The 27179-nt window shown below is 36.3% G+C and overlaps 3 protein-coding genes across 3 annotated transcripts; 1 reads left to right on the top strand and 2 right to left on the bottom strand.

The window, feature by feature from the left end:
• Positions 1 to 1200: 1200 nt before the first annotated feature.
• On the bottom strand, positions 1201 to 5208 carry LOC106306974 (serine/threonine-protein kinase Nek3). The gene is made up of 14 exons (XM_013743788.1): positions 4975 to 5208; positions 4259 to 4388; positions 4092 to 4158; positions 3782 to 3847; positions 3638 to 3684; positions 3505 to 3550; positions 3338 to 3418; positions 3148 to 3240; positions 2997 to 3078; positions 2863 to 2912; positions 2705 to 2778; positions 2576 to 2627; positions 2133 to 2492; positions 1201 to 2045 (listed from the first exon to the last, which is right to left on the bottom strand). The coding sequence occupies exons 2-14, from the start codon at positions 4342 to 4344 to the stop codon at positions 1437 to 1439; spliced, it is 1713 nt and encodes a 570-aa protein (XP_013599242.1). The 5' UTR covers positions 4345 to 4388; positions 4975 to 5208; the 3' UTR covers positions 1201 to 1436.
• A 2234-nt stretch (positions 5209 to 7442) lies between these two features.
• On the bottom strand, positions 7443 to 9894 carry LOC106306941 (trihelix transcription factor GTL2-like). The gene is made up of 2 exons (XM_013743745.1): positions 9405 to 9894; positions 7443 to 8938 (listed from the first exon to the last, which is right to left on the bottom strand). The coding sequence occupies exons 1-2, from the start codon at positions 9785 to 9787 to the stop codon at positions 7489 to 7491; spliced, it is 1833 nt and encodes a 610-aa protein (XP_013599199.1). The 5' UTR covers positions 9788 to 9894; the 3' UTR covers positions 7443 to 7488.
• Positions 9895 to 16816: 6922 nt separating this feature from the next.
• Positions 16817 to 24923, top strand: LOC106304994 (protein NRT1/ PTR FAMILY 2.8). The gene is made up of 4 exons (XM_013741371.1): positions 16817 to 16927; positions 17017 to 17234; positions 22374 to 22921; positions 23962 to 24923. Exons 1-4 carry the CDS (start codon positions 16825 to 16827, stop codon positions 24800 to 24802), a joined length of 1710 nt encoding a protein of 569 aa, XP_013596825.1. The 5' UTR covers positions 16817 to 16824; the 3' UTR covers positions 24803 to 24923.
• Positions 24924 to 27179: the final 2256 nt, after the last annotated feature.

Here is a 27179-nt window from a genome sequence, read left to right as displayed (position 1 = left end):
AATCAGTTATGAATGCAATACCATGTTCGGATTCATGTAAAGCAATCAAACTTATTCTTACTTTTCTTATAATACCTAGGGTTTTCAATCTTTTAAATTCTATCAACCTTATGTTTAAGGTTTCAAGGCCTTAAGAATTTGTATACTCAGCTAGATTATTTCAAACAATCTAACAATCCTAAACCTCAAATCAAGCAAGAAATCAAACAAGCAAGATCAATCTTAAAATCGGATTCTAGCTTCTTTAGGGTTTAGGGTTTTTCGATTCCTTTCATTAGGGTTTGTCATGTTTCAGTTTTAATCAATCAACATACAATCATATTCTAGTTGGAATAGCATATCTTTCTAGTTTTAAGACTTGTCGATTTTAATCTTGTGGTTTCTTTTACGGTTTCATCGAGAATATAGTTTCCATAATGATGGGTTAGGGTTTATGTTATTTATCTAGGTTCTCAGATTATGTTTATACCTTTGTTTCGTAGAGGTATAGAACCGGACCACCTTTAGAGAGAGAGAGAATCGATCGGATGTTTGCTGCCTCCTATCGGGTCGCGGATGGAACGATCGCGGGCTGAAGGCGTCTCGGCTGCGAGCTGCGCAGAGATCGGGTCGTCTCGGGTCGATCGGGTCGTCTCGGGTCGATCGCGTCTTCGGGTTTGATCGCGAGCTGGACGGTTTTTCTGAGCTGGAACGTGATCTGAGAACGTCTAGGTTTCAAGAGGAATCAATTAAGTTCTTGATTGAACTAAGAACGAGATTAGGGTTTAGGTTTTGAGTCGCCGGTTATAGGCTTTTAGGTTTCGATTTAGGTCTCAGGGATTTTAGGGACTATCGTGCTGATAACGTGTTGTGAACAATAGGGGAAATCGTGTGTGTTTATCATTCAATCAAAGTGTTCCCTTATATAGGGATTACAAGGAATAGATAAATGGAAAGAGTACAAATCCTTATCGTAAAGGAAATAGGAAATCTACTTAAAGATAAACATGAAGAGAAAAGGAAATCATCCTATACTATAGACGGTCTAATCTTTAGCTGTCTCTCTCTCCTTCTTGGTCGCGGTCTTGGACTTGGGCTTGGACGCGGTCCGTTCTTCCTTGATATGGTTACTAGCAATCCACATTGTTCATAACATTGTTGTCATTCAGAGAACTTCTCTCTGGTAAAGACAACAACTATGTAAGCACTTAAACTGCAATTTATACTTCTTACTTTAACTATGTTGCTCATAAGTCTAATGGAACAAAGATTACAGAGATAACAGAAAGCTGTATGTTTTTAATATCAGTCTTTCTTGGATACAGAGAGGTTAGCTACAAAGAACACAGCCTAAATGTCAAACAATTTCTACCAAATCGTGGAAGAAGAAGCATCATATGCCCTCAACAAGTTTCAAAAAGAACTTAGAACCCTGTTTTTATAAACCTTCCTTATTCTTAACCTTCCTGCTTACTAGTACTAGCCTCCTTGTAGCTCTTAGACAACCATATCGCAGTTTCTCTAGGCGATACCTTTCCCGGACCAAACGGTTTCAGCAACACATTCAGCTCATCATACCTCTCATCTAGAAGCAACCTCGCGCTGAACTCAAGCAATCCCTCAAGCGCCTCAGCGCGTTGTCTATACGAGCTAGGGTCAAATCTCTGTCTCCTCGATGCGCCCGAGGAAGCTCTGCTCGATGCACCAGCAGTGGCATTCTGATCAGACAAATCGCCGCCGCTCTTGGTTTCTCGTTCTGGTTCAAGCGTGAACTTGTCTTTTGTGATTGAGCAGTCTAGCGGTTGCTGCTCCTCTGGAGGAGGCGGGCTGTATGATCCTCTCGAGGAGCCTTTGTTCTTCTTGCGCACGACGGGAGTGAAAGGCATTTCTTCGTATGAAGCTAGTGGGAACTTGATGGTGTCGATTCTTGGAGAGTTTACGGATACGTCTGGTGAGTTTAGGTGATGGAGTATACCGATGTTTGGGGTGTAGAGAGAGTCTCTTGTTCCTTTTGCAGGTTTGTGTGAGACAGGTAAGGACGCTCTACGAATGGTTGCAGCTTGTTTCTGATACATTAGATAGAAAAAATATATAAAAGCACTCTGAACAAGCAATTAGTAAGATAAGGAGGAGTATCTGGACAGATGACTAACCAGACCACCACTCTTAGGCAGGCTTGATCTGTAAGAAACCCCTGAGTTTTTCGAAACAGCGGGTCTACGAACAGTTACTCTACCAGTGTCGTTACCAGACAAATCCACTGGCATGCGGCGGTGCAAATACGTGTGCACTGGTTTAACAGAAGACAGAGAATCTTCCTGGTCAACTATGAGCTTGCTTGGACCAAAGCTTATGCATTTGCCAGAAGAACGCCTTCTCTGCTCAGGAGGATAGCTGCTTCTCCTTGCGGATTCAGATTCTGGTTGCAATGTATCGTGTCCCCTGTAGCTCAGCTTGAGAAGAACCTTTTGAACGTAAGGCTGAAGCAGCGGGTGTCGGAGAAGATCAGAAGCCTACACAGAAGAGAAAATGTTACTTATTCTTCAGGTTTGTACAACAGCTCAAAAGCTTAAAATGAACACAGGATTGTACATACGCTTGGTCTGAGTTCTGGATTCTTCCTGAGCATGCTTTTAACCAGACCTCGACTGGAGAAAGCAGGAACGCAAAAATCATAAAGAAGCTCTAATAGGTTCACGTTAGAAATAAGAATATATATACTTACAAGCCAGTAGAGTATTTCACAGGAAGTGGAGCAACGATCGATCTGTTTATCCTGTTGATCAGCCCTTGCATGTCCTAAAATGTAGAAAGTTGTATGAGTATCAGAATCATTAACATATAAGAACATGATCCTGAAGGTGTGGATGGAGAAGGAATTACAAAGGCTTTGAATGCCGGTTTCAGAGACGTCATCTCATATATACAACATCCTGAACAAAATTGAAAAGAAGTATACACTCAGATTGCTATCTAGAGGAGAAGTTAGTATCTTAGCAATGGATGAGAAAACTTGCCTAGCGACCAAATATCAGACTTTGATCCGTAGGGAATATCAGCAAGTAGCTCAGGACACATGTAGCTTGGCGTTCCTACCACCTACAAATCAATTTCAGAGTCTGAGACCAGAAACAAAACATGGAAGAAGTCTGAGATCTTTCTACTTACTGAAGAAGCAAGGTCATCTGATGTCAAGATCTTTGCAAGTCCGAAATCACCTAGACGTATATCATGATCCTTTGTCAAGAATATGTTTGAACACTGTAATCAAACAAGTAGATTTTATATTAGTAAGTTTCAAACACGGAGATTGTAAATAGTTTGTCTAATGCTCTCGGAACCAGACATCAGAGCCAACCTTGACATCGCGATGGAGAATGTGATTGGCGTGCAAGTATTCAAGAGCCATCAAGAGTTGTACCAGCCACTTGCAGAGTTTCTGAAAACAAAAGGAAGAAGAGAGATTCAGAACTTTCCGTACTAATCTAAAGCTTTTCACATTAAAATCAGATGTGTGTAAAACACCTCTTCAGAGAAGCCTACGCCATTGGCTTTCTTTATTGCTTCGGCCCTGTAGTGGAGAGGAAACAATGTTAACAGAAACTCCGTGAAAGTCAAGAATGGGTAAATTTTTACTGAGAAGGAAACAACAGTTTACATGTCCCCGCCTTTGCAGTAGCCTATAACAATGCACACATAGCATCCCTGAAACACACACACACCAGAGATCCAGTTATATACTTTTACATGTAGTACAAATAAACCTCTAATTAAGTAAAACATAGAGGCTTAGAGAAGGTACCTTTTCAACCCAAGAATCTTTATATTCCACGATAAATGGATTTCGTATCTTTGAGATTAATTCCATCTATAAGAAGATAACAAGGAACTGTTAATCACACAACCATAATCTTTGAATTCCTATAAACCATCAGCACACACTCATATTCCAAGTAAGCTTTCATCTGGCAGTGGTATAGATTGATTAGCTTAATTAACAGTCTAGTAGCACTTTACTGTGTTTCAACTCAATACAGCAAAACAAATATTATTCATAAAGACCACTGGGATAAGAGTTTGCCTCCCAAAACACATTTGAGAGTAGAATTAACCTCTTGGTGAGCAGATCTTCTTGTTCTACCAGTCTGTCGAGCCAACCGGATTTTCTTCAAAACATACCTTCAAACATCAAAAACAACAGAAAATCAAATTGCAGACAACATAACTATTAGGTGAAAACATGGAAGAACTAAAGTCTCGTTTCAGTTCCATTTCTTACAGTTTCTTCTCATGCTTATGCCTCACGAGAAGAGCTGACCCAAAGGACCCTTTCCCAATCTGCTCAAGAACCTCGTAATGCTCCATTGTGAAAAAAGCTCCTTAACAAAAACTATCTTCCTGTATACAATCTGAAGATAAACAGAAACAGCAATGATGAGACTAATGATGAGTTAATCTCAACTCTCAAATCGTGGTTGTTGTGAGCAAACACTAACCGTACATTTCCGGACACATATAAAGGGAAGAAAAGTAGGTTCAAAAAGGTGATAGAAAAAAATTTAGTAAGCCAATAAAGTGAAGTCTGCACGAATCTTCCCATTTTTTTCGTGAAAAATCGCCTGCCGACCCACCAACCAAAAACTTAAATAAAAAGTCAAATCGCCACACGAAAATGAGGATTTAGAGCTTAGAAAAGAAAGGTACTCCCACATCATGAAAACTGACTCCTTTACATAGAAAATCTTCAATTGATTTTTTTTGTCTTGTTAAAAGCTCAAATCTTTTTTTTTTTTTTGGGGGGGTCAAAATTAAAGCTTAAATCTTTTATTGCAATAATTGGTCCTAATCGGTTCTAGTCTACTCTCCACATTAGTAATAACGAAAAAGACTAATCAAGTGTCTATGATGCTGATTTAACACCACGGAAACAACATAAAGGAAGAGTCTTTGAGTTCGAAACTGAGAGAGCAGAGAGCTTAAGAGAGAGGAGCAAACCTAAAAAAAAGCAGCGTCGGTGAGAGATTGAAGGAATGTGCATTTGTTTCCAGAGGAGAAGCTACAAAACGGCACCGTTGCGGAGGAAGAAGTGACTGTGGGGAGGAAAAGTCATCGGAAGCTGCTTCGCCATGAGACCTGCTTCTCTCTCTCTCTCTCTCTCGGAGTGAGGAAAACGACAGACTTACCGTGAGAGACGTATATCGACTTTATTTTATTTCTTTGTATAAATAAATAAATATCCTGACGCTTTCTATTTAATAATATAAAGACTATTAATTGTTTTAATATTACGACGGAAATTATTTTTTTTGTGTAGCGTTTTTCTTAAATTATTGGTCTATTTATAATTTTTAAATGTGAACAGTAGTTAGTAGCATCCTCTACTGAAGAGAATATGAAAACTTTTTTTAAAAAATCGTTCGATATTACAAAACTACAATTCATTTACGCCTAGTAGTATAAGGAGTATAATAAAGCATAATACAGTTATGTTTACAGTTATGTAGATTTAAATCTAATTTTATGGTGATCAAATATTTTTTTTAAATTATTCATTTATAATTAAAAATACTGATGATTAAATTTAAATGTTTAAACCATTCATTTGCAATAACGACATACTTATGATTTTAAAATATGAAACCTAGCTAGAATATACAGTAATTCTTTTGGCAAGAATCATCACTCACATTTTGGTATATTACTTAGCGTCATGTATATATAACTTAGTTTAGGTGGATCATTTAGCAATTATATATAGTATAGTTTAGATGAATCGTATAATATCAAAATTTTATGATGTTTTGGACATATCCGAAAATGTTTCTGATGGATGAGGACATGCGAACCATATGTTTTTCGAATGCCAAACCTGCTCGCATAACCTTCTATAAGAAACGTTTGCCAATAAGTGAACTGATACCTCCAAGAAGTCCAGCAGATCTATTCTTCCGTCATGATTTGGATTTGATATCTTAGCCTTGTCCTTGCAATTCACGGGATACCTTAAATGACAAAGTATATTCGGTAAACTAATTAAAGATTAAGCTTATTTAGATGATATGTTTTATGTTCTTGTATAATTTCATTGATCTTACTTCTAAACAGTATACTGTGACTCACTTAATGTGTCATTGTTAGAAAGACAAAAATACAAAATAAATGACCGTTTTGAGATTCACATGTCTATAACCTATAGCACAGACGATAATAAAGTAGGTGATAATATTCAAGTATTGCAGATTCGTGCAACCTGGCTCTCAAACTGATATACTAATCTGAGTAATGTATTTTCTACAAGTTTCCAAAATCTCCATCACCTTTAAAGCAAAATAATTTCTCATTTGGTTAAGACATTATGTATTCTCGTCTCAATTAAAATATTAACATTTCTTTCCAATTTTTTCTAAAACAGAACTTAGATATTGATACATTGCAAAAAAAAAAAAATTCTCATGACCCATGTAGCTCAGTCGCTGCTCATTCTCTGTGTAGTGTGAATTGCATTTTAAGATAGATTTTGTATTGTAAAATTACTAAGAAAAATACATTTTTTTATTCATGTTGAAAAAAGCTTTTTACTCCTACTTGGTTAAATGTCAAAATATAAAATTTTATAAGAAAAACTAGTTAGCATTTCGTGTGTGGGTGTGGGAATGTATAATATATATCTTTCCACTATAATAAGCCAATGACAAATTATATGCATGTGGAAGAGTTATAACATTTGGTGAAATATCAGAAAATAATCAAAGATATATGGATGATGTTTCTTGTTTTATCAATGTGATGTGATGTTAATTATGCAGGTCTCGATATTTTTTAGCAGATGACAATAATAATAAAAACAAGGTCGTCGTCTCAGGATAATATACTTCTCGTCGGCCATGCATTATAAGAATAATTGTTTTTTTTCAAAACTTTGTTAGTTGTGTGAATTTCGTGTTGTTGAATATGAAACATACGACTTTGATTCAAACCTAATAGGATATTTCTAATTTTCTATATATAACTAATATCTTTAACAGCAACAGTGCAGTCTCTATCATTGAGCTTCGAGGTTCCTAACAGGTACTATTCTATAAAAGAACAACTGATCACAGCGACACAGGTAAGTAATACAGTGTGTGAAAAAAAAAAACGTAAGTGAGGAAATTGAGTAAACTTTCCATGTAAAATTCACGAAAAAGTACTGTTTTCTTACAACATTTGTTTTCTTACAACATTTCTTATTCAAAAAAAAACTTATCTTATCACTCAGAATTAGAATTTGACCAGTGGTTTATCCATGTTCAGCTGAATTTCAATGTTTGTCGGTGCACGTGTGCGGTCCAACCAAGATGGTGAATATACGTTTCCATTTTCACTCATGCGTCAAAACAGTAAATGATACTGTTCATAAATATTTATTTAATTTTTCATGATAACCAAAAATGAAGTTTCTGAAGGAAGAAAAAAGAAAGCAATAAAGAGAATTAAACTGATAATAAATATATATAGTTTTGAGGTTTATTAGAACGCAAGATCAAAGCCTGAAAATTGTTCATTGCTTTTTTCGCTGGCACCATCTACATGCATGGCTGTAGGAATATCAGAATCTCCGGATCCAACCCGGTTTTCCTCGGGTCGGGTTTCTAGCTCTTCGACTGACGTGTCGGCTGTGACGGTGGTGGTGGTCCCTGTGGAGGGTTGGCTGTACAAAGCTGTAAGTTGGTGAAAATAAGGACAAGTCCTTGAGCCAAGTGGCCTCTTCTTGTTAACATCTTTTGTCTTTCTAAAATACTTGTTGATGTTTTCCCATTTCTCTTTGCATCTCTTGGCACTTCTCTTGTACCCAACCTCCAACATTTTCTTGGATATTCTTTCCCACAGAGGAACAGCTTTTGTGGATGGTGATGGTGATGATGATGATAACGGGATGTCATCTTTACGATGATGATCATCATTCATGCTACTCATACTGCGTCTGATGTTGATAAGAGCCAATACCTCATCCCTAGGCCATCTCTTGCCAATATCACCCTGTCCATCACCTTTTGGAGGTTTTGGGTTTTTGGTTTTGGTTTTTAGGGTTTTAGGTGAAGTGGGTTCAAGTGAAGGGTTTTGTGGAGTTAGGGTTTGAAGGGATGATGAAGTTTGACACTTTCTGCTGCGTTGGGGTTTTGATAGAACTAAGGAAGATGAGTCTTGAGAAGGGTTTGGACTTTGAACCTTATTATTTCCATCATCATGGTTATTATGGTCTGTAAACTTGGATATGAACTTGATGATGCTGGTGTTTCTATCACTAGCCATAGCTTGTTCTTGTGCTCTAATCTCCAATTCTTTGTTAAGCCTCTCCATCTCTTGCTTCTTCCAAACTTCCTCTCTAGATATTTTTTCTTCTTCCTTTTTCACCATATCCTCAAGAAGCTTCTTGTGCATCTCCTCTTGTTGGGCTATCACGTTACTTACAAGACCCTCACAAAACCCTTTCAACACACCATACCTCTCCTTTTTTTTCTTCCTCTTCCTCTTCTTATTGTCCCTCATGATCATCATCAAGCTTGCTGATGATGATGACTTCGCATCCTCTTCCACGTTCCCCACTTTTCCAACATTATCAATAGAGTTCATTTTATCCCTCATTGATGATTCATCTACTTGACCCTGATCCTGATGATCTGTTTTGTCCTCCAACAAGTCTTGTCCCGTTTCCTCAACGTTTCCTTTTCCGTCTAACGAACTGTTCCTCTTGTTTTGGTTATCCCCAACTTCAGATGAGACGACATGCTCACCACCAGCATGACCATGATGATAAAACTCATCAACCTCACTAAATAGCCTATAATTCCCCTTGTTGTAATTACTCATGTGATGAGCATTAGTGTTGTTGTTACTATTGAAATATCTTCTCTCTTCTTCTTCGAATTTCTCTTTGCATTCTTGTGGACTCCTCTTAAACCCAACTTCTGCCAACTTTCTACAGCCATCATAATTTCATAAACAACATAGCACCATTAATTATGCGAATATACATGCACGTATACCATAAAATATACAAGTATATAATCATCAGAATTTTTCCTATATACATATACATATATGTCTCCATTAGTTTCATCATTCAATTTATTAAAAATGGAAATAAAATTTAACGAAATTGCCATTTGTGTATCAACAATGTACGTATTAATTAATGACCAATCATTTGTTAACATCAAAATTAAATTTCCCAAAAGTGTTTATTAGAAAGAAACGAGATCTAGTCTATCAAATTATAATTGAGCGCAGATTTTGGAACTTCCGTCAAACTAATGTGAATATATACACACAAAGAGACTGATGCTCATGTCCATATATATGTGTACATAGAAATATATAAACATTTGTTGATGCATATATTAGAAGTATATTCATATGTGTGTGTGTGTGTAATTTTGTATTACCTAGAGGTATGCTCCCATGTGAATTCAGGGAACCAATTCTCCACCGTAGATCTGAACCTAAGAAGGGCAAGGACTTCATCACTACACCATGGATGATGGTGATGGTGACTATGGTTATCGCCATCGTGATCTGTATGGCCCATCCACTCAGAAGTAGCACCACTATCTTTGATGTCATGGTGATGATGATGATGGTGATGGTGAATGATCTTAGGGCCATCAAGGTTCAACATATGGGCTTGGTGATTAGTGTTAAAAGAAGCGAATGAGACAGGAAAAGGCAGTGATCTTTCTGCTGCGGGTTGATGCGGAGGAAGCGGAGGAGGTGGCTGTGGCGATGCTATGAACCGGTGGATCTGCTCCGGTACTCCACCGTCAAACATTTTTTTATCCTGCTTCTTCTTCTTTTGTTTCACTTAGCTATATTCACATCGAAATGTCTCTTTTCTCTCTCCAGTTTGGTCTCTCTTTTTATATTGTCATTTTATTAATTTTGAGGGATATAAAATGAATTTTAGAAAAAATATCTGAGGTAATTAGTATTAGGCCACTAATGAATGATTATTGTTTCCTAATATCCTAACGATGGATTGTTTTTTCTGTGGTTTTAGTCTATATATTATTATCAAGCTCAATATAGAAGAGAGTTCCTCGAACAAATTACAACATTTGACATAAAAGTTATAGTAAATTACAAAGAAGATAATGCTTTCTTGTTTTTGTTCTATCAACTTTATACAGAATATTGGATCCATTCTCAAATTATTCGGAATATAGTTGAGAAATAAAACAATTGACTTCCAAGATATTTTTGAATTGCGCGGTCCAGTTATTTTTCTGACGAAAAAGTTTAGATTCTACTATAGATGAAAATTTAATGTCTACAAATTTGTTCTCTCGTTATATCAAAAATATATATAGTAGCTCTAAAAATATATGTGTGTTCTTACCGTTCCATATTATATTATATCTAGCAATAATTAAATAACAAGACTATAATATAAAAATATATATATTCAATTTACAAAATGGCAAAGACCAATAAAATATCAATAAAAAACAAACATCACCTCTCTCTCATTTATCACTGACATTTTGTCCAGCTACAATAAAACGAAGGGACGAATCATTTAGCCCATGCTATAGCCACTTCTTATGCTCGAACAAATTAAATGAAACCTAAGCAATAGGAGGAAAACTTTTATAATTTGAAAACTATATATATGTAAAGCTGATATTTTTTTTTGTAAACGAAATGTAAAGCTGATTTTTCAAATTCATATTTTGTTGCTTTTGCTATAGATTCGTAGGAAAAGCTTAGCAAGAGATTCATACTCACAATTATGAAAGCATTAATTTATATGTTGATGTTATCAAAATAAAAAATTAAGATGGACCGACAACCAATTACAAAGTTTTCTTAGACATATTATGCATTGATGATCGTATATTCAAAACCTAAATGCTATTGTATATAGTCGAGAACAACCAATGTTTTTTTGTTGTTGTTTTTTTTTTTTTTTTTTTTTTTTGATAATCCAGGGGTTCCCCACTTACGTGGGTCATTTCTCTGGGTCCGGTTAGGCAGCGGTCCACTTCATCCGGGAAGGCTTTACCTGGGCTAGAGACAAGGCCCAACACCTAGTACCGCATTTGGTGACAGAATGGGCAATTCGCCTCCGCCTGGCGTCGAACCCGTAAGCATGTTTTTTTGTTATTCCATGTCAGTAAACAATAACTTAAGCTAAATCTTCTTAAGAACTTTAAACAAAATTCCCAAAATGATACTATGTCAAAATAAAGTGATGTAGAATGCATGTTAGTCATGAAAAAAAACTGTATTTATTCTATGATCACGCATCCTTATATTCTTCAAATCGAAATCACCTTTAACAAGCAATATAATATTGATATTTCTAAGAGAATTATAGTCACAATTATAAATAAACCTCGTCAACATAAGATTAGGAGTCCCATTTTTTTTTCCAAAGAAAAATACATTATATTCATTTCATACTTTTGATTCAACATACCTTCACAGGCGTAGCACAAGCAATATCTCTCAGAAGCATATTTGTAGTGAATGGCGAAAAAACAAATTCAGCTTATATGTGAAATAATGAGCATTGACATGTCTAAGAGCGTTGTCAATATTTTCTACCATTATTGCTTTTACGAGGTAGTATTGTTGAGTTGAGATCCTAAAAAATTAACACAAACTTCAATTTTTTTTTCCTTACATTATATATAACTTACTAAAAATTAGATATTGAGCTAAATGGATAAACTTTGTCGATGATGTATGTATCTTGGCGGTTGTCAATGGTGAGTGGTAAATTAAGGTGAGACCAGAAAAATAATTAAAATAACTCGACTAAACTTGTTTATTAAGTTTGCATTTCTATGTAGTTTTAGTTTGATTGTTTTGTGAAAATTTTCCAGTTAAATTGAATGTAAATTTGGTAGCTGGTACAAGTTTAATCCATGTTACAGCTACATCTTATGATCAAATAAATTAAATGAAACTAGGAGGAATTTTTTTAAATTTTGAATACTATATATTTAAAGTAAAAGCATTTAAATTATTTATATAAAGCTGTTTTCAAATTTAAACCATGTGATAAAATTGGCATGGGATTTATACTAAACTTAAGAAAGCATATAAGTTATATGTTGTTGTATAAAATCGAAATAATAAATTAAAAACGACAAACAACTAATTACAAAGTTCTTCTTAGACATTATTATAAATTGATAATCGTATTCAAAACCTAAATGTTATATATAGTTTATAGTAGAAAACAACCAATGTTTTTTCTTGTTATGTTAGCAATCAATATCTTAAGCTTTTTTTTTTGAGAGAACTTAAGAGCATGATTAACGGGGGTTCTTAGGGTGAAGTTCTTAGCGGAATATAAAAAATCGTCTCTTAACTTTTAACCAAAAAAACTAAAAACCGGTTTTTAAATAAGATCTTCCATTAGTCATGCTCTAAGTGATTTTTTCATAAACTCTTTCAACAAGAATCCATCGATTTATTAAATGATGATATTTATACTTTCTAAATTAAGTGATGTAGAATGCATGCTTGTTATAAAAAATAAATATATACTTTATAATCATCCATCATAAAGGAATAGCTCATTCGTTGTACTTGTAGCTTATAAGAAGAGTAAGTTAGTAAATGAAACTAAATTTCTGCGTTAGATATTTAGAGAATTGCTTAATTTAAAATAAACAAAAATACTATAACATGTAGTACCAAATATTTGAAATGTGTAAATTGATTCTTCTTGTGCTCATTAAATTCCATAAAAATCTAGAGAATACTAAATTTTTCGTTTTATTTATATGGGAAATAATTTGTGATGGTCTTATTCTTACATCAATTGTTCTTGTTTTTATTATGATACTTTATACTTTATAAAAAAACTTGGAAAAAATAAAATAATAGAATTTTTGGAGGTGCCTTATAGAATCCTATGCAGAAGCAGAAGCAGATGCAGATGATAGTGTAATAAACGGCAAGCGGGAATGGCAGGGCACGTGAATACATGCAGGAACTGGGTCCTCTTTATTTAATACTATTTCTTTATTTATGTCCCCATTTGTCTTCTAGGTTATATTCATCTGCTTCTCAGGTCCACCTATTTATGTTGCACCTCTCTTCTCTTGTCGCTATTGTGACTGTCATCACTTTTCCATTGGATCATGGAAAACTACTAGGACGAGATACGTGCAAATCCTTGCTTTCGTCTCTTTTTTTTCTTCTTCCTAACGTAGGTTTTACTGGTAATCTACTTTTCAAATACGTCACTTTATCTGCATTTTCATGAATCCTTTTTCTCTTTTCTTTGTATACTAGTAAAAGTTACACTGGTTTGGGATAACTATTCACAAGATGTAGACATGAACGTAAATATAGGTTGACAAATTAAGTACGAATGAAGGTGATGTAACAATAAGAAGAGCTCAATCACGATCTCATAGATCGCGGTTTCCATGTTTTCCAGGGTTTACAAAATTATACTCCTATTATTATCGTCAAGTCAGAAGAAGTTCTTTTTAGCTTTACGGCCGAACGTGCTAAGCTAATAGCTTACACGTAGATGCAGATGTGTTTGTGCATCTAGTTCAAAATCCGATATAAAGAATGCTTTGTACCATGTTTTTAGTATTAACGTAGGCTGGCTCTGAGCTATAAAATAGGGTAATTAAAAAAAGAACCTTCTTAGACCATCTCCATCCATTATGACCCATTAGAGGTCCTAATAATTAAATTAAGAATATATAATGTGACTTGGCAAGTTTAGAACCTTAATTAGCGGAGCTAATTTTTTCCTCCAGCTCCATTGGGAGGACGACCCCTACGGGGTTCTTTAAATATATATATATATATATATATATATATTTTAAGTAGAATGATTTAAAATAAAAGCATACATAAAAATTTGAAAAGAAATTACATAAAAGTATATTAAAAATACAAATACAAATCGTAAACGAGAAAACGCCGATTAGTTGAAATCTTGATTTGTTCCAAATTTTTGTCAAATATTCTCAACCAAATCAGCTTTCAATCGTTGATGTATTTTGTTATCACGTATTTGATTCCGACTACTCATCATATTCATCACATTCCCGAGATTTGAAGGCATATCTGTAGAATATGTAAAATCCACTTGTGAACTTCAGTTTGATTCCTGTTGTGCGAAAATTGATACATCAAACTGAGTGTACCCATCTCGTTCGTCTTCTACGATCATATTATGTAGAATGATACATGCTCGTATTATCTTGCCAGTTTTTATAAGGCTCACGAGGGACAAACTAATAAGGCTCACGAGGGACAGGCTGATAAGGGTTTTGAGTGATTGGTTGTTGACTGTGTAACAGGTTTTGAAAGCTACAATGTTCAATATAAGGATCCATAATAGCTTTGGAGAAGGAAAGTAGATGGAGTTTTTAATAGCTTTCGCGGATGCTTTATATGTGTTGTAAATGTTGAAGTTTTAAAGGGAAGTTTTTAAGTTGTTGAAGTTTTAATGTTGTTGTTGTTGTTGTTGTTGTTAATGTTTTTTATTTGTTGAAGTTTTAAAGGGAAGTTTTAATGTGTTAATGTTGCTAAGGTTTTTTTTTTGGACAATCAATATCTATATCTATACCTAAAACTAAAACAACCACGCAAACAACTCACTTCAAAACTAAATACCATTTAATTCCCAACCATTTACTAACAACCATCAAAGCTAACCACCATTTACTAACAAACATCAAAGCTAACAACCATTTAATTCTCGGGTTCTATTTACTAACAACCACATATATCTAACAACCATTAAAAGTAAATCTACTTAGACAGAAAATTTAATTTACCTCTTCTCAACTGTGAAATGGAAAGACATAAACTTTGATGTGATTCTTCAGCTACCTTTCTTCCACGGACATCCTCAACCCTCGCACAACCAACAAACCAAGTTTAATTAAAACCTTGTTCTGTGTAATGAGATAAACGAAAACAACAACAGAAAACTAAAAAAGCTTCGTCTGATCATGTGAACCACAGAGCCTTAACCAATTTTATTAAGACAAAATAAGTCAAAACTTAAGCATATCGATTCCACAAACAATCAATCCCACCATTGCTAATTAATACAAAACAGAGGAAATATTAAGCATATCAGATCCAGAAACAATCATTTCATCTATTCAACCGTCGAACAAAACTCTACTACTAATCTAACAGATTTCACCGTCCCCAATATTATGACACAATCATAAAAATCTTAAAATTAATTTTACAAAAGACAAGGGATGGGAGATAAACCAAAATCGAGACAGCAGTAACATAAAGATCAAATCAAACGGATGATTTCTTACCGATAAGGAGATCGAGACGAGATTCCAGACGAGGTTCGAGACAAAGACGACGACGTTCGGGACAGAGACGAGACTCGAGAGAGAGACGACGAGATTTGATTCATAGACGCCGAGCTTCGAGAGAGACGCCGAGATTTCCGAGAGAGAGACAAGCTTGCTTCGAGAGAGAGACGACGAGGCTCGACAGAGATACGACGAGGCTCGACAGAGAGACGGCGAGGCTCGGGACAGAGACGACGAGGCTCCAGACAGACGGCGAGGTTCGCTTCAGAGTCGCCGAGATTAGAGAGAGAGAAGACGGAGAAGTCGAGAATGAATTGTCTTTTGGCGAGTCGCGACGAAGGAGAGAGAGACCGGGCGGTCCAATGAGAAGGCACCACGACAGGGCTTCCTACCAAAACTAAAAAGCCCAATTTTAGGAGCGGTACTGACTTAATTTGGGCTTTTTGATTTATTTTTTATTCAGTTTTGTTAGTGACTTTGGGTTTAGTCACCCCGATGGAGATGCTTTTAGCTCTGGTAATCAGAAGAAAAAGTGAGCGTTATAAGTTAGCTAATTTGCTAATTCGTTTGCACAAAAAAATGTTGGCTAATATAAGAGGAAGTCAATAACCAAAATGCCTATAAACTGTCAGGGCCGGCTTGAGATTTTGGGGACCTGTGACAATGTCTTATGTAAAAAAATCGTTTTACCAGTTTAGGGGTCTAAAATTTATTTTTCGGGGGCTTATGTCTATGTAATTTTTTAAAAAAAATTTCGGGGTGAGCCGGCCCTGTAAACTGTTTTGTGCCCTATTCTAAAGTACCTTGGTTTTTTTACAAATACAGAGCCCATATATCATGTTGAGCTTTGAACAAGAAGATAGAGAAAACAGATTGGGCCTCTTCTGAAAGCCATATTATAGCACAGGCTGCGTTTGTGTTATGATATGAAGTTAGGAAACACAGGTTTGTAACTCAATTTTGTTGCGAGTCATACGAGCAAGTGAGCAACTGTACTCGAGGACGGCGTTAAGCCTGTTCACGTGATTTACAGGCTTGGAAACGATGGCTGAGAAAGGGTTTGGGAGGACAGTTGCGGTGACTTTTATAAGTACCGTACGTAGCCTTACAAATACTCACAACAGAACTTTTATTTTTGTTAAATATTATAAACCGTGAAAACTCACATCTACTTTAATGAAACAAAGTGTTAGTATTTAACTTACTGACTTTTTAGTACATCCACGTAAGTATATTATATTCCAGTTCCAAAATTTATCAGAGTTAATAAGATAACTTTATTGAGAAACAAATTAGGAAAGGGGTTAAGAAACCTAAGCCCTATTTTTACTTGATAAAAAAAAGTTCAATAGTATCTAATTATCTATAACAAACTCGGAATGTAATCCCTATTCGCTAGTAACCAGCTTGAACATAGTACATACACACTGTATGACTTTTTCCTTCTACTTCAAACAAATCTGCAACAAATCTCTCTATATATAAACACCATCAAAAACATTTTTTCATTTCGTCTCAAACTAAAGAGATCAACAAGATGGACATTGAATCCCTTTCACCACCTGCCCATCAAGAATCCAGAAAACAAGCCCTGCTCAAGAAGCAGAGAGGAGGATGGAGAGCTATCAAGTACATCATTGGTTCGTGTGTAACTTTCTTGTTTTCTGATTTTTGGGGGTTTATTTTTATAGAATGTTAATTGATTGAACACTCCATTGGGTTTGTGAAGCAAACGAGTCGTTTGAGAAGCTGGCGTCCATGAGCTTGATAGGGAATCTATCGGTGTATCTCACGACAAAATACAATCTTGGTGGTGTTTTCTTGGTGAACATCATCAACATCTGGTCTGGTTCTTGCAACTTTCTTAGTATCCCAGGTGCTTTTGTCTCTGATGCTTACCTCGGAAGATTTTGGACTCTTCTCCTCGGTTCCATCGCTTCTTTCCTCGTAAATTTACCTTCCCATCTCTTCATTTCAAGTAGGCATGTATCTAGACGTGTAAAAGCACGATAAACCAAAAACAATTTTATGTAACATATGAATTCAATGTTCTTGAAATCGCTTGCTAGGCGGGAATAAGCGTACAAGGTTCTTAAAAAGAAAAAAAATATTAATATTATATTAATGTATTTATTTTTTATTTTTCTTTATAAAACATAAACAATTAATATATGACACATGTGTTTCAGAATAGAAACCGTTTCTTTAAGTTACAAATTAAGAATTTTTCAATTTTCTCTTTCTTAATTTTTTATTATTTTAATTGTTTTAATCATAGGAATTTGTGTTAAGAACTCAGAGATAATCACGTTCTTAGAGCATCATTATCCCTTAAAGACACTTAGGGGCTCTTAATCATTTTTAATACTTTTTTAGTAATAAATTGTATTAAAAACTTTATGCAAGAGACCTATAGTTTTTTGACCTCCATTGCAAGTATCTTAGTTAGAGGTTCTTAAAAAAATAATAAACAATTTTTGATTTAAGATAAAAATTATTTATTATATAATACATAAGATAACATTTAAAACATAGAATTTTTTTAAAAAAACATAAAAACAAAGATTAGTAAAAAAAAAAAGAATAATTTTAAAGAAACATCCGAGCTCAATAGTTGTCTTCATCACGCCCAAACTTACGCCATATATGTTCAACCAAATCGGCTTTCAGTTGTTGATGCATTTGTCTATCACGAATTCGAGTTCGAACACCCATCATATTGGCGATATTTGTTGAGATATATGTCGAGTACGTGAGATCGACATGTGAACTTCCGTTGTCTTTTCCTTGTTGGAAATCTGAAACATCAAATTGAGTGTATCCATCTCGATTTTCTTCTACTATCATATTATGGAGTATGATACATGCTCGCATAATCTTCCGAATTTTGACTTTATCCCAAAAAAATGCCGGATTTTTAACAATGGCAAAGTGAGTTTGCAAGACTCCAAAAGCACGCTCGACATCCTTTCGGACAGCTTCTTGACGTTGAGCAAATAACACTGCTTTCGGCCCTTGTGGTATTAGAATAGATTGGATAAAAGTTGCCCATCGGTGAGATAATAAGCCAAATGATACTCTCTTCCATTGACAGAGTAAGTGACTTGCGAGGCTTGGCCATTTATTATGTCATCAAAAACAGGTGAGCGATCAAGAACATTGATATCGTTTAAGGTACCTGGGGGTCCAAAAAACGTGTGCCATATCCAAAGATCATATGAAGCGACCGCCTCTAAAACGATTGTTGGTTTACCCGAACTACAAGAATATTGCCCTTTCCAAGCGGTGGGACAATTCTTCCACTCCCAATGCATACAATCGATGTTTCCTACCATCCCGGGAAATCCACGAAGCTCTCCAATATCAAGTAGACGTTGAAGATCAGCCGGTGTTGGTCTTCTTAGGTACTCATCACCGAATAAATTTATTATTCCTTCCACAAAATGTTCGACACATAACCGAGTTGTCGTTTCACCGAGGCGGAGGTATTCGTCGACCGTATCAGCCGCAGTACCATACGCCAAGACACGAATAGCTGCTGTACATTTTTGGAGTGTTGAGAGACCAAGCCTTCCAAGACCATCTTCCCTTTGCTGAAACTACTGAACTTCGTTCGAGAGTCGATCAACAATATGCGTGAACAAAGGCTTGTTCATTCTAAAACGGCGTCGGAAATAATTTTCAGGAAACGTTGGATTTTCACTGAAATAATCATTCCATAAACGTACATGGCCTTCTTCACGATTTCTTTCGATATAAACTCGTTTTTTCCTTCTTTTCCTTTCTTCTTCTTGATCACCGATATGAATGGAAAATTTTTGGAAAGACTGATCAAAATATTGATCAAAATTCTCATTATCTAATCCCTCATAAGTGTTATGAGAAGAAGTTGTCATTTTTATTATCAAAAAGTAGAAATTTTTTTGATTGAGTGGCAAATAAAATGTGTGATCAAAAGAAAGGAAGGAGAGAATGGAAAATGAGATCAGTTTTTGTTTGTGGAATGTTGGTTCAATACAAGACCAAGAAGAGAATCGAAAATGTGACAAAACGAGAAGGTGAGAAAACGAGAAGGTGAGATTGATCAGTATAGAGATCAGTTTTTGTTTGAATACAAGACCCAGAAGAGAATCGAAAATGTGACAAAACAAGAAGGTGAGAAAACGAAAAGGTGAGATTGATCAGTATAGAGATCAGTTTTTGTTTGAATACAATGTTGGTTCAATACAAGACCAAAGAGAGAATGTGAAAAAACGAGAAGGCAATAAGATGTTTCTGTGACTACAATGGTTGTTCAATACAAACTTTATATAGAAATTTACAAGTCTGGTCCGTGAATTACTCAAGAAGACACAAAGCTTCACTACTTGTATCCGTGACACATGAAGACACACAGCTTCACTTCTTGTCCGTGACACAAGAGTACACAAAGCTTCACTTCCAATAGTCCACTCGAGCACTCCCTTTTTGACCTGAAAGAACAACAACAAAGTCAGCCCGTGACACAACAGAACAATAATGACAAACAAGACTACTCCGTGACACCCCAAACAACAAAGCCACGCGATGAGAACAATAACAAAGACAGTAAACAAGTGATGAGGACAATAACACCAACAAGAAACACAAGCATTTTGATTAGACTTGAAACACAAGGAACAAAAACAGAGAAGTTACCCTAACACCAACAAGAAACAAAAACAGAGAAGTCATTAGACTTGAACTTAAACAACAACAAGAAACGACTTAGACTTGAACTTGAACTTGAACTTGAACTCCTTAAACTAATTAAGACAACAACTCGGTGATAATCTTCTTCTTCAAAGCTTCTTCATAATCTGCTAGCGGTTCTTGTTTTGCAAGTAGACTATCTAGTAGCTTCATCTTAGAGAGTCTTTCTTTGATGGCCAAATCCTCCTTCTTAATGCTCCACATGCTCTGAAACTCTGCCAGAGCCTTCCCTTCTGCCTTAGTCTGTTGCTTACCATTCCCCTTAGAAGCCTTAACACCCGGTGGACGAGTGGTGCCTTCACAAGTCCTGGTTTCAGATGCGTGAGAAGTTGCTGAATTTTACCCCATCATCAAGCTTCCTCCTCTTAGCGCTGCCATCAGTTTTAGAAGTGTAAAGATCACACAATTTCTGGTCATTGCGCAGTTCCTTCCATGCGTGTTCAAGTTTGAATTTCTTGTTGTGATTGTTGAAGAAGATTTCATGGGCTAGTTTGAGAACATCATTCTCATTTTGCCCACTACTTTTCTCTCTACTTGCAGCCTCATAAGCCCCACAGAACTTGTTGACAAGGTCGTTGATCTTGTGCCAACGTTTCTTACAGTGGACCGCCTCTCTGTGATCACTTCTTGCGACCTTAGGACTAGCTGCAAAGTAGGTAGCAATCCTCTTCCAAAATGCCCCAGATTTTTGCTCATTGCCCACAATAGGGTTCTTGCTTGTGTTGAGCCAGGAGCTGATGAGGACAACATCATCAACATGCGTCCATTTCCTCCTTTCTCTACGCTCTGCAGGCGTCTCCTCACCACGGCTTGAAGCTTCAGTTGGTTGAGTGGCAATAAGAGGGTCTGGTAATGAACATAGCTGGACGCTATCTCCAGATAAACCGAAGACAACATTTTGTTGGCTATTAAGAAGCTCAACAAAGTTTGCCAAATATAGGTGAGAATCCATATCCGACGACAACAGAGAAGAGAGACAAAAAGAGATACAGAAAGAGAGACAGCAAGAGAAACATAAAGAAAGACAGAAAAATACGGTGTTTTTGACAATGAGATTGAAGAGAAAAAGAAATGTGTTTTATAGAGATTGAAGAGAGACAAAAGCATTGAGTTTAAGAGCTCGCCCCAACCAAAATGAGTTGACATTTATCTAACACATTCATAACACTTCACCATCCATTTCTATCTACCAATGACATCTATTTATTGCCTAAACAACCGTAATGTAACGCTAACCACACCATTTATTACCAACAATTCAATTCAGACCCGATTCAGAACCTAACCAGATTCGAAATCAACATCAATGCCAACGTAAAGGAACAACAAACTAGACAATGCTTTCTTTTATCAAACTTTCAATCAATTTAAAAGATCAAAGAAATATGATTTACCTCTGTCGCAATTGTGGTTCCTTCTCTGGTTTGACGAACCTTCATATCTCTTCAACGATCCATCCATCTCCCAAAGACACAAACAATCAGAACTATATAACCAAACACAAAACACATGATCAACAGACACAAACCGAACACAAGACACGGTATCAACAGTGACAGAATCAACAGACACAAAAATCTCACAAAGAAACCGAAGTATATAACCAAAGACAAGACACTGAATCAACAGACACAAGCCAACGTTGTTTCACTCCTCTTAAGCAAGACATGCATGCATTGAATGATTCGGACACGAAAAGAAAGAAAACATTTCTTTACCTTTCGAGGAGTGATTCTATGTCGAGGAGAACCGTCGAGAGAGAGATGATAGGCTTGTAATCGTCGAGGAGGGCAATCCAGAGAGACATCGACTGATTCATCATCGAGAAGAGATCACGAAAGAGAGCCGGATTCGTCGAGGACAGATCACGAAAGAGAGGCGGAGCCACCAAAAGAGACGCCGATTGTGTCATCGTTGAAGAGAAATCAAGAAGGAGAGGCGGAATCGGAGAGATCAATCTCACGAAGTTTCGGAATCGAAACCAACTTTCATCGCCTTCTGGAGAGAGATCGCGATGAGAGAGAGAGGCAGAATACACGTCTGACGCGTGTCCTTAAGCGACGTTTCTTCTGTCGCTTAATTAAGCGACGCCTCTTCCCTTTAATGTGTAATTTTTTTATTTTTTTAATCAAAATTACGCTAAGCAACCCTCTAAGCGACTCGGATAATTATGCTCTTAGTGCTCTGATTTTAATAAAAATTGTTTTAGAAAAATGGTTTCGTTTATGATAGATCTGCTGGTCAATATATACCGATTTTTGTAACACTACATATGGTTTTGATTCATGTACGACCAATGCTGATGGTAAATGTGGAGGCAAATAGTGATTGATCCTTTTTAATTTCACTTGATAGGGGATGGGAGTAATGGCTCTAACCGCGGCTATTCCGCGTTTAAGACCAGAGGCTTGCAACGATCCAACAAATTGTTCAAACCCACCCACGAAGTGGCAGCTCGCGGTTCTATTCTCTAGTCTAGGTTTACTAGCCATCGGGGCAGGAGCAATCAGACCATGCAACATCGCATTTGGAGCAGATCAATTCGATACAGGCACTAAAAAGGGCAAAGCGCAGCTTGAAACATTCTTTAACTGGTGGTATTTCTCCTTCACCGTGGCTCTTGTCATTGCATTGACAGGGGTCGTATATATACAGACTAACGTTAGTTGGGTCATTGGTTTCGTGATCCCCACGGCCTGTCTTGCACTCTCTGTCACCACCTTTGTCATCGGCCAACACACTTACATATGTCAAAAGCCTAAGGGCAGTGTGTTCGCAGACATGGTTAAGGTTATTGCCGCGGCTTCTAAGAAACGTAAGCTAAAATCTGGAGAAGGTGTATCATTCTACTTAGGCCCTTCCACTGATGGATCCTCCACCACTTTGATACAAAACAGACAAAGGTTTGTAGTCTTGTACATTTAATCATTTTATTTGTTTTTGCGTTTACATGGTTATAGAATCTTTAAAAAAAAATTTGTCAGCTGAATCTAAAAACTTATAATATTCAATACCACTTTTTTAAAGAAATATATATAATTTTGTAAACTGGTTATTAAAATGGTTTTCTCAGATCATTCCACTGCTTTTAGTATATCTAGATGGGCAATTCTCTCAAATAGCTATTTTTAAGTTTTTATCATAAAAATAGCACTCAAGAAAAAAAAAATGACCAAAATAACTCATTTTTATTTTAAAAATTTTAATATTTATATTTAGTTTTTTAAATTTGAAACTCTATCCCAAAAACTTTAAACTTTAAGTCTAGATTAGTTAACCTAGGATATTGTGACAAAAATACATTTTTACCCTTTAACAAAACTTATTTTGGTTTTTTTTTCATTGAGGACTATTTTTGTGACAAAAACTTAAAAATAACTATCATACGGAATTTCTATTTGCAAAAACACATGTCCGCAATAGATTGTCACAAAACCCTAGGGTTAACTAATATAAACTTAGAGTTTAGAGTTAAGGGATAGAGTTTTGGAGATAGGGTTTCAAATTTTTTAAAAACAAAATTAAAAATTTCAAAATAAAAAAAAACTATTTTAATCATTTTTTTGACTATTTTTTTGACAAAAACTTAAAAAATGTTATTTGAGAGAATTACCCTTTTGCCAACCACAAAGCTGTTATAAAACATCTCCAAATCATTGTTATTTTTGTCTTTATAATAGCATCTATAATAAAAATATTTCAACTTTTCACTTTTTTCTCAAATAGAGATTTATATATTTTTTCTTCTATATTAAGAAGAGAAATAACAATCTCTATTTTGACTCTGTATTTTTAAAAAATATATGTAAACTATATTTTTATTATATAATTTCACTATTTTAAAAGAAAAAAAACTAGCAGAATACATCAAAGATGTCAAAAATCCGCTAATATTTTGGCAAAAAAATTCTGCCAATATTCTTTTGATGCTTTGGTGTGACAGATTAGGATTTTTTGACAAAGCAGCAGTGATAACTGATCCGAACGAGTTAAACGACGAAGGTAAGACGAAGAACAACTGGAGACTATGCAGTCTCCAGCAGGTGAAGAACCTCAAGTGCGTGACCGCTGTTTTACCGGTTTGGGTCACAGGAATCGCGTGCTTCATGCTGACCGATCAACAGAACATCTACGGGATCCTACAAGCCATTCAGATGGATAAAACGTTCGGACATAACTTCAACGTTCCAGCAGGATGGATGAATCTTGTCTCAATGATCACTCTCGCCATCTGGATCTCGCTATACGAATGCGTCATCCTACCAATAGCTAGACAAATCACAGGACGTAAACAACGGTTAACGATGAAACAAAGGATCCAGATAGGTATCGTTATGGGGATAGCTTGCATGATCGTCGCGGGTTTCTTGGAAAAGGACAGAAGAGCGTCTGCTCTAAAGAACGGCTCGTTCGTGTCTCCTGTCTCGATAGTGATGTTGCTTCCTCAGTTCGTGCTTGCGGGTTTAACCGAAGCGTTTTCAGCTGTGGCTTTGATGGAGTTTTTGACGGTTAAGATGCCTGAGCATATGAGAGCCGTCGCTGGAGCTATCTTCTTTTTAAGCTCGTCGGTTGCGAGTTACATATGCACGCTTCTTATTAATGTGATTGATAAGGTGACACGTGAGGAAGGGCATTCGTGGTTAGGTGATAAAGACTTGAACAAGAACAGGCTCGAGAACTATTTTTTCATAATAGGAGGCATTCAAGTCGTGAATCTGATCTATTTTAGGTTCTTTGCTTCCAGGTTTGTCACTGAGAAGGATAAGGATAATAGAGATTTTTAGTCTAGTGGTCGATCACTATTTCTTATTTCTTTTACTAGTTTAGAGGGTTACATTTTTGTTTTTATTTTGTTTAATCAATTTCATGTGTATCGTGCCTTGTTTCCTTTGACGTATTGAAAGGGTTTTTGGTGTCTTAAAGAGTTTTACAGTTTTGAGATTTTAATGTTATTGGTTTATAGATTCGGTAAAGTTTGGTTTCCATTGCTTTTTTGATGATATTATTCAAAATTTTCTGTTGTTAACTTTTTTATCAATGATTGAGTAATTCTATTGAACTCTAGTATTGTACTAATAATCAATTTAATATGCCTTTGTAATAGCTAGACTTATTGTTTAGAAAGTAAGTTTTATGTATAGCCATCTGTATAATTAAGAGCAGACTTATTGTTTTGCTATATACCCACCTTCTAATTATGATTCGTGATATTTAGCGTTATGTGTACATGCGAGACAAAGGAGAGAAGGAATAACAGGGCATGTTGATTTTGGTTTTAAGAAGCAGATACGTTTGCAGTATTTATTACAAACGAAGAGAAAACTACATCGTTGTAAACATTACTGGTTGTAAATATATCACACAGTGTTTGTAAAGCTACGTGCATAATGGCACTTGACTCAACTAATGTCATATGGAAAAATCATAACAAAACTTCATATAATCATAACTGTAGATAAAAAAAAAGAATTTATGTTGCCTTTGATGAATATAGTATGATGTTATTTTTTTTCACTGGTAAATTTATTAATGGGACAGACAAAACCCAACACAATATATTACAAAAGGTCTAAACAGAGGTGCAGCTAAACGTAAAAGATCTAACATAAGGTTCAAAATATAAACAACATAAAACTAAATGGCCCAGAACACAAAGCCCAGTAACACAGTAGCTTGCGGCTGTAAGCCCACAAGAAAAGAACCCGTTGGGAAATAAAGATACACGACGCCACCACGTGTACGACGCCATGCGTTAAAAGTACACGCGTCAAGACGTGGATCCGTATTTCTTCCTCTGGTGCCAGCGAAGAGGCGCGACGGCGCTCGGTCAACGAAGAAGCCAAACCAATGAAAAACCGACCAATCAAAGCGGCCTTCAAGGAAGTTCAAGTCGAAAAACTTAACTAGCAGATTTACTCTTTTGAAAAAGACATCAATCATCTTCAATCGATCCGAGAACTAATTTTCCAGCATGAGCGAACTCTATCTTTAATGATTCAAATAAGCTTGAAAATGGCTACGACCCTAAACAAGGAGAGGAAAGAGACATCACAACTTCAGATCAAGAGTTGATTGGACTAGAAAAACCAAAAATGCAAATCGAAACCAATCGGATTACCCTAGTGAGAAGCCGGCGAACGACGATGCTATGGAAGCCATCCCTTCCCGGAGACCATATGATTTGCCCTGGTTCGTGGATCAGTCCATTGGAGCCAACCAGCATGGAGATCAGAACGTTCTGAACAATTTGACCGAGGTTCGTTCATCCGACCGTACCGATCAGACTGACCGAGCCGTCCCGCGTGCGTCCTGATTGGAGCTTCGGCTGGAACCACGTCCAGACGACCTAACCGACCGAACCACAGCCCGTCTTCCCCGACCAACTCGACATTCTAAAACCCACGGTCGAGCCAGACTTAGCTTGGGTCGTGAAGAAACCAAAGACGGACATGCATTCTTATCTGGTGGACCATCCGGACAGTCCCGCAAGCGTCCTTATCTTTACCCCGTGCATCCATCTGGTTCGGATGAACCTGGACAGTAGCCGAAGGGTTTCCTTGACCAGAACGTGAACCGAATGGTCATCTTTGACTAATCTGCATGGAAGACTGAGTCTTTGACTCATTAATAATATTCTAGTCAATGTTTCTATTTTCTATGCCTTGTTTTCCCACAATTCTCTTTAATTCTCTTTGACTACAAGTAGTATAAATATGTAGTCCCTTTGATGAATAAAATCAGTTCATTTTTGGTTGTTTATTTTCGGTTCTTCTTTTCTCTGAGTGAGAGAGAGAGTTCTTAGCTAGTTCATCGGTTTGAACCGGCTTGTTGATTTGGTGGTCAGCCAATCATCTTTTGTGTCGTTTGGTGGTTAGCCAACACACCTTCATCGTTTCTTAGGTGGTTAGCCTTAGATCGTGGTATATCAAGAGTCATTCCGCATCTCTTGACGATCCATTCATTCCATTCCAGTTCCAGAAGTGCCATCGCCTTCTCGGTTCATATCAAACACCCGGCCAAAGCCATCCTTCCCGTTTTGGGCGTATCAACTCTAAGTGTTTTGGCTAAACAATAAACCCAAAGCTGATACGCCCAAAGCCATCCTTCTCGGTTCATATCAAACACCCGGCCAAAGCCATCCTTCCCGTTTTGGGCGTATCA

The sequence above is a fragment of the Brassica oleracea genome, chromosome C7, assembly GCF_000695525.1.
Source record: "Brassica oleracea var. oleracea cultivar TO1000 chromosome C7, BOL, whole genome shotgun sequence".
Lineage (NCBI taxonomy): Eukaryota > Viridiplantae > Streptophyta > Magnoliopsida > Brassicales > Brassicaceae > Brassica > Brassica oleracea.
The sequence above is the reverse complement of the archived record's forward strand: the minus strand, read 5'-3'. Positions and strand labels throughout refer to the sequence as shown.

Excerpts from the sequence above, each read along its gene's own strand:
- LOC106306974 (XM_013743788.1), bottom strand. The coding sequence starts at position 4,344 with ATGGAGCATTACGAGGTTCTTGAGCAGATTGGGAAAGGGTCCTTTGGG. Across the intron at positions 4,159-4,258 it reads CATAAGCATGAGAAGAAACT|GTATGTTTTGAAGAAAATCC; the intron begins GTAAGAAATGGA and ends TGATGTTTGAAG. Across the intron at positions 3,685-3,781 it reads AAGATTCTTGGGTTGAAAAG|GGATGCTATGTGTGCATTGT; the intron begins GTACCTTCTCTA and ends TGTGTGTTTCAG.
- LOC106306941 (XM_013743745.1), bottom strand. The coding sequence starts at position 9,787 with ATGTTTGACGGTGGAGTACCGGAGCAGATCCACCGGTTCATAGCATCG. Across the intron at positions 8,939-9,404 it reads ACATGGGAGCATACCTCTAG|AAAGTTGGCAGAAGTTGGGT; the intron begins GTAATACAAAAT and ends TGATGGCTGTAG.
- LOC106304994 (XM_013741371.1), top strand. The coding sequence starts at position 16,825 with ATGGACATTGAATCCCTTTCACCACCTGCCCATCAAGAATCCAGAAAA. Across the intron at positions 16,928-17,016 it reads AGCTATCAAGTACATCATTG|CAAACGAGTCGTTTGAGAAG; the intron begins GTTCGTGTGTAA and ends GGGTTTGTGAAG. Across the intron at positions 22,922-23,961 it reads TTGATACAAAACAGACAAAG|ATTAGGATTTTTTGACAAAG; the intron begins GTTTGTAGTCTT and ends TTGGTGTGACAG.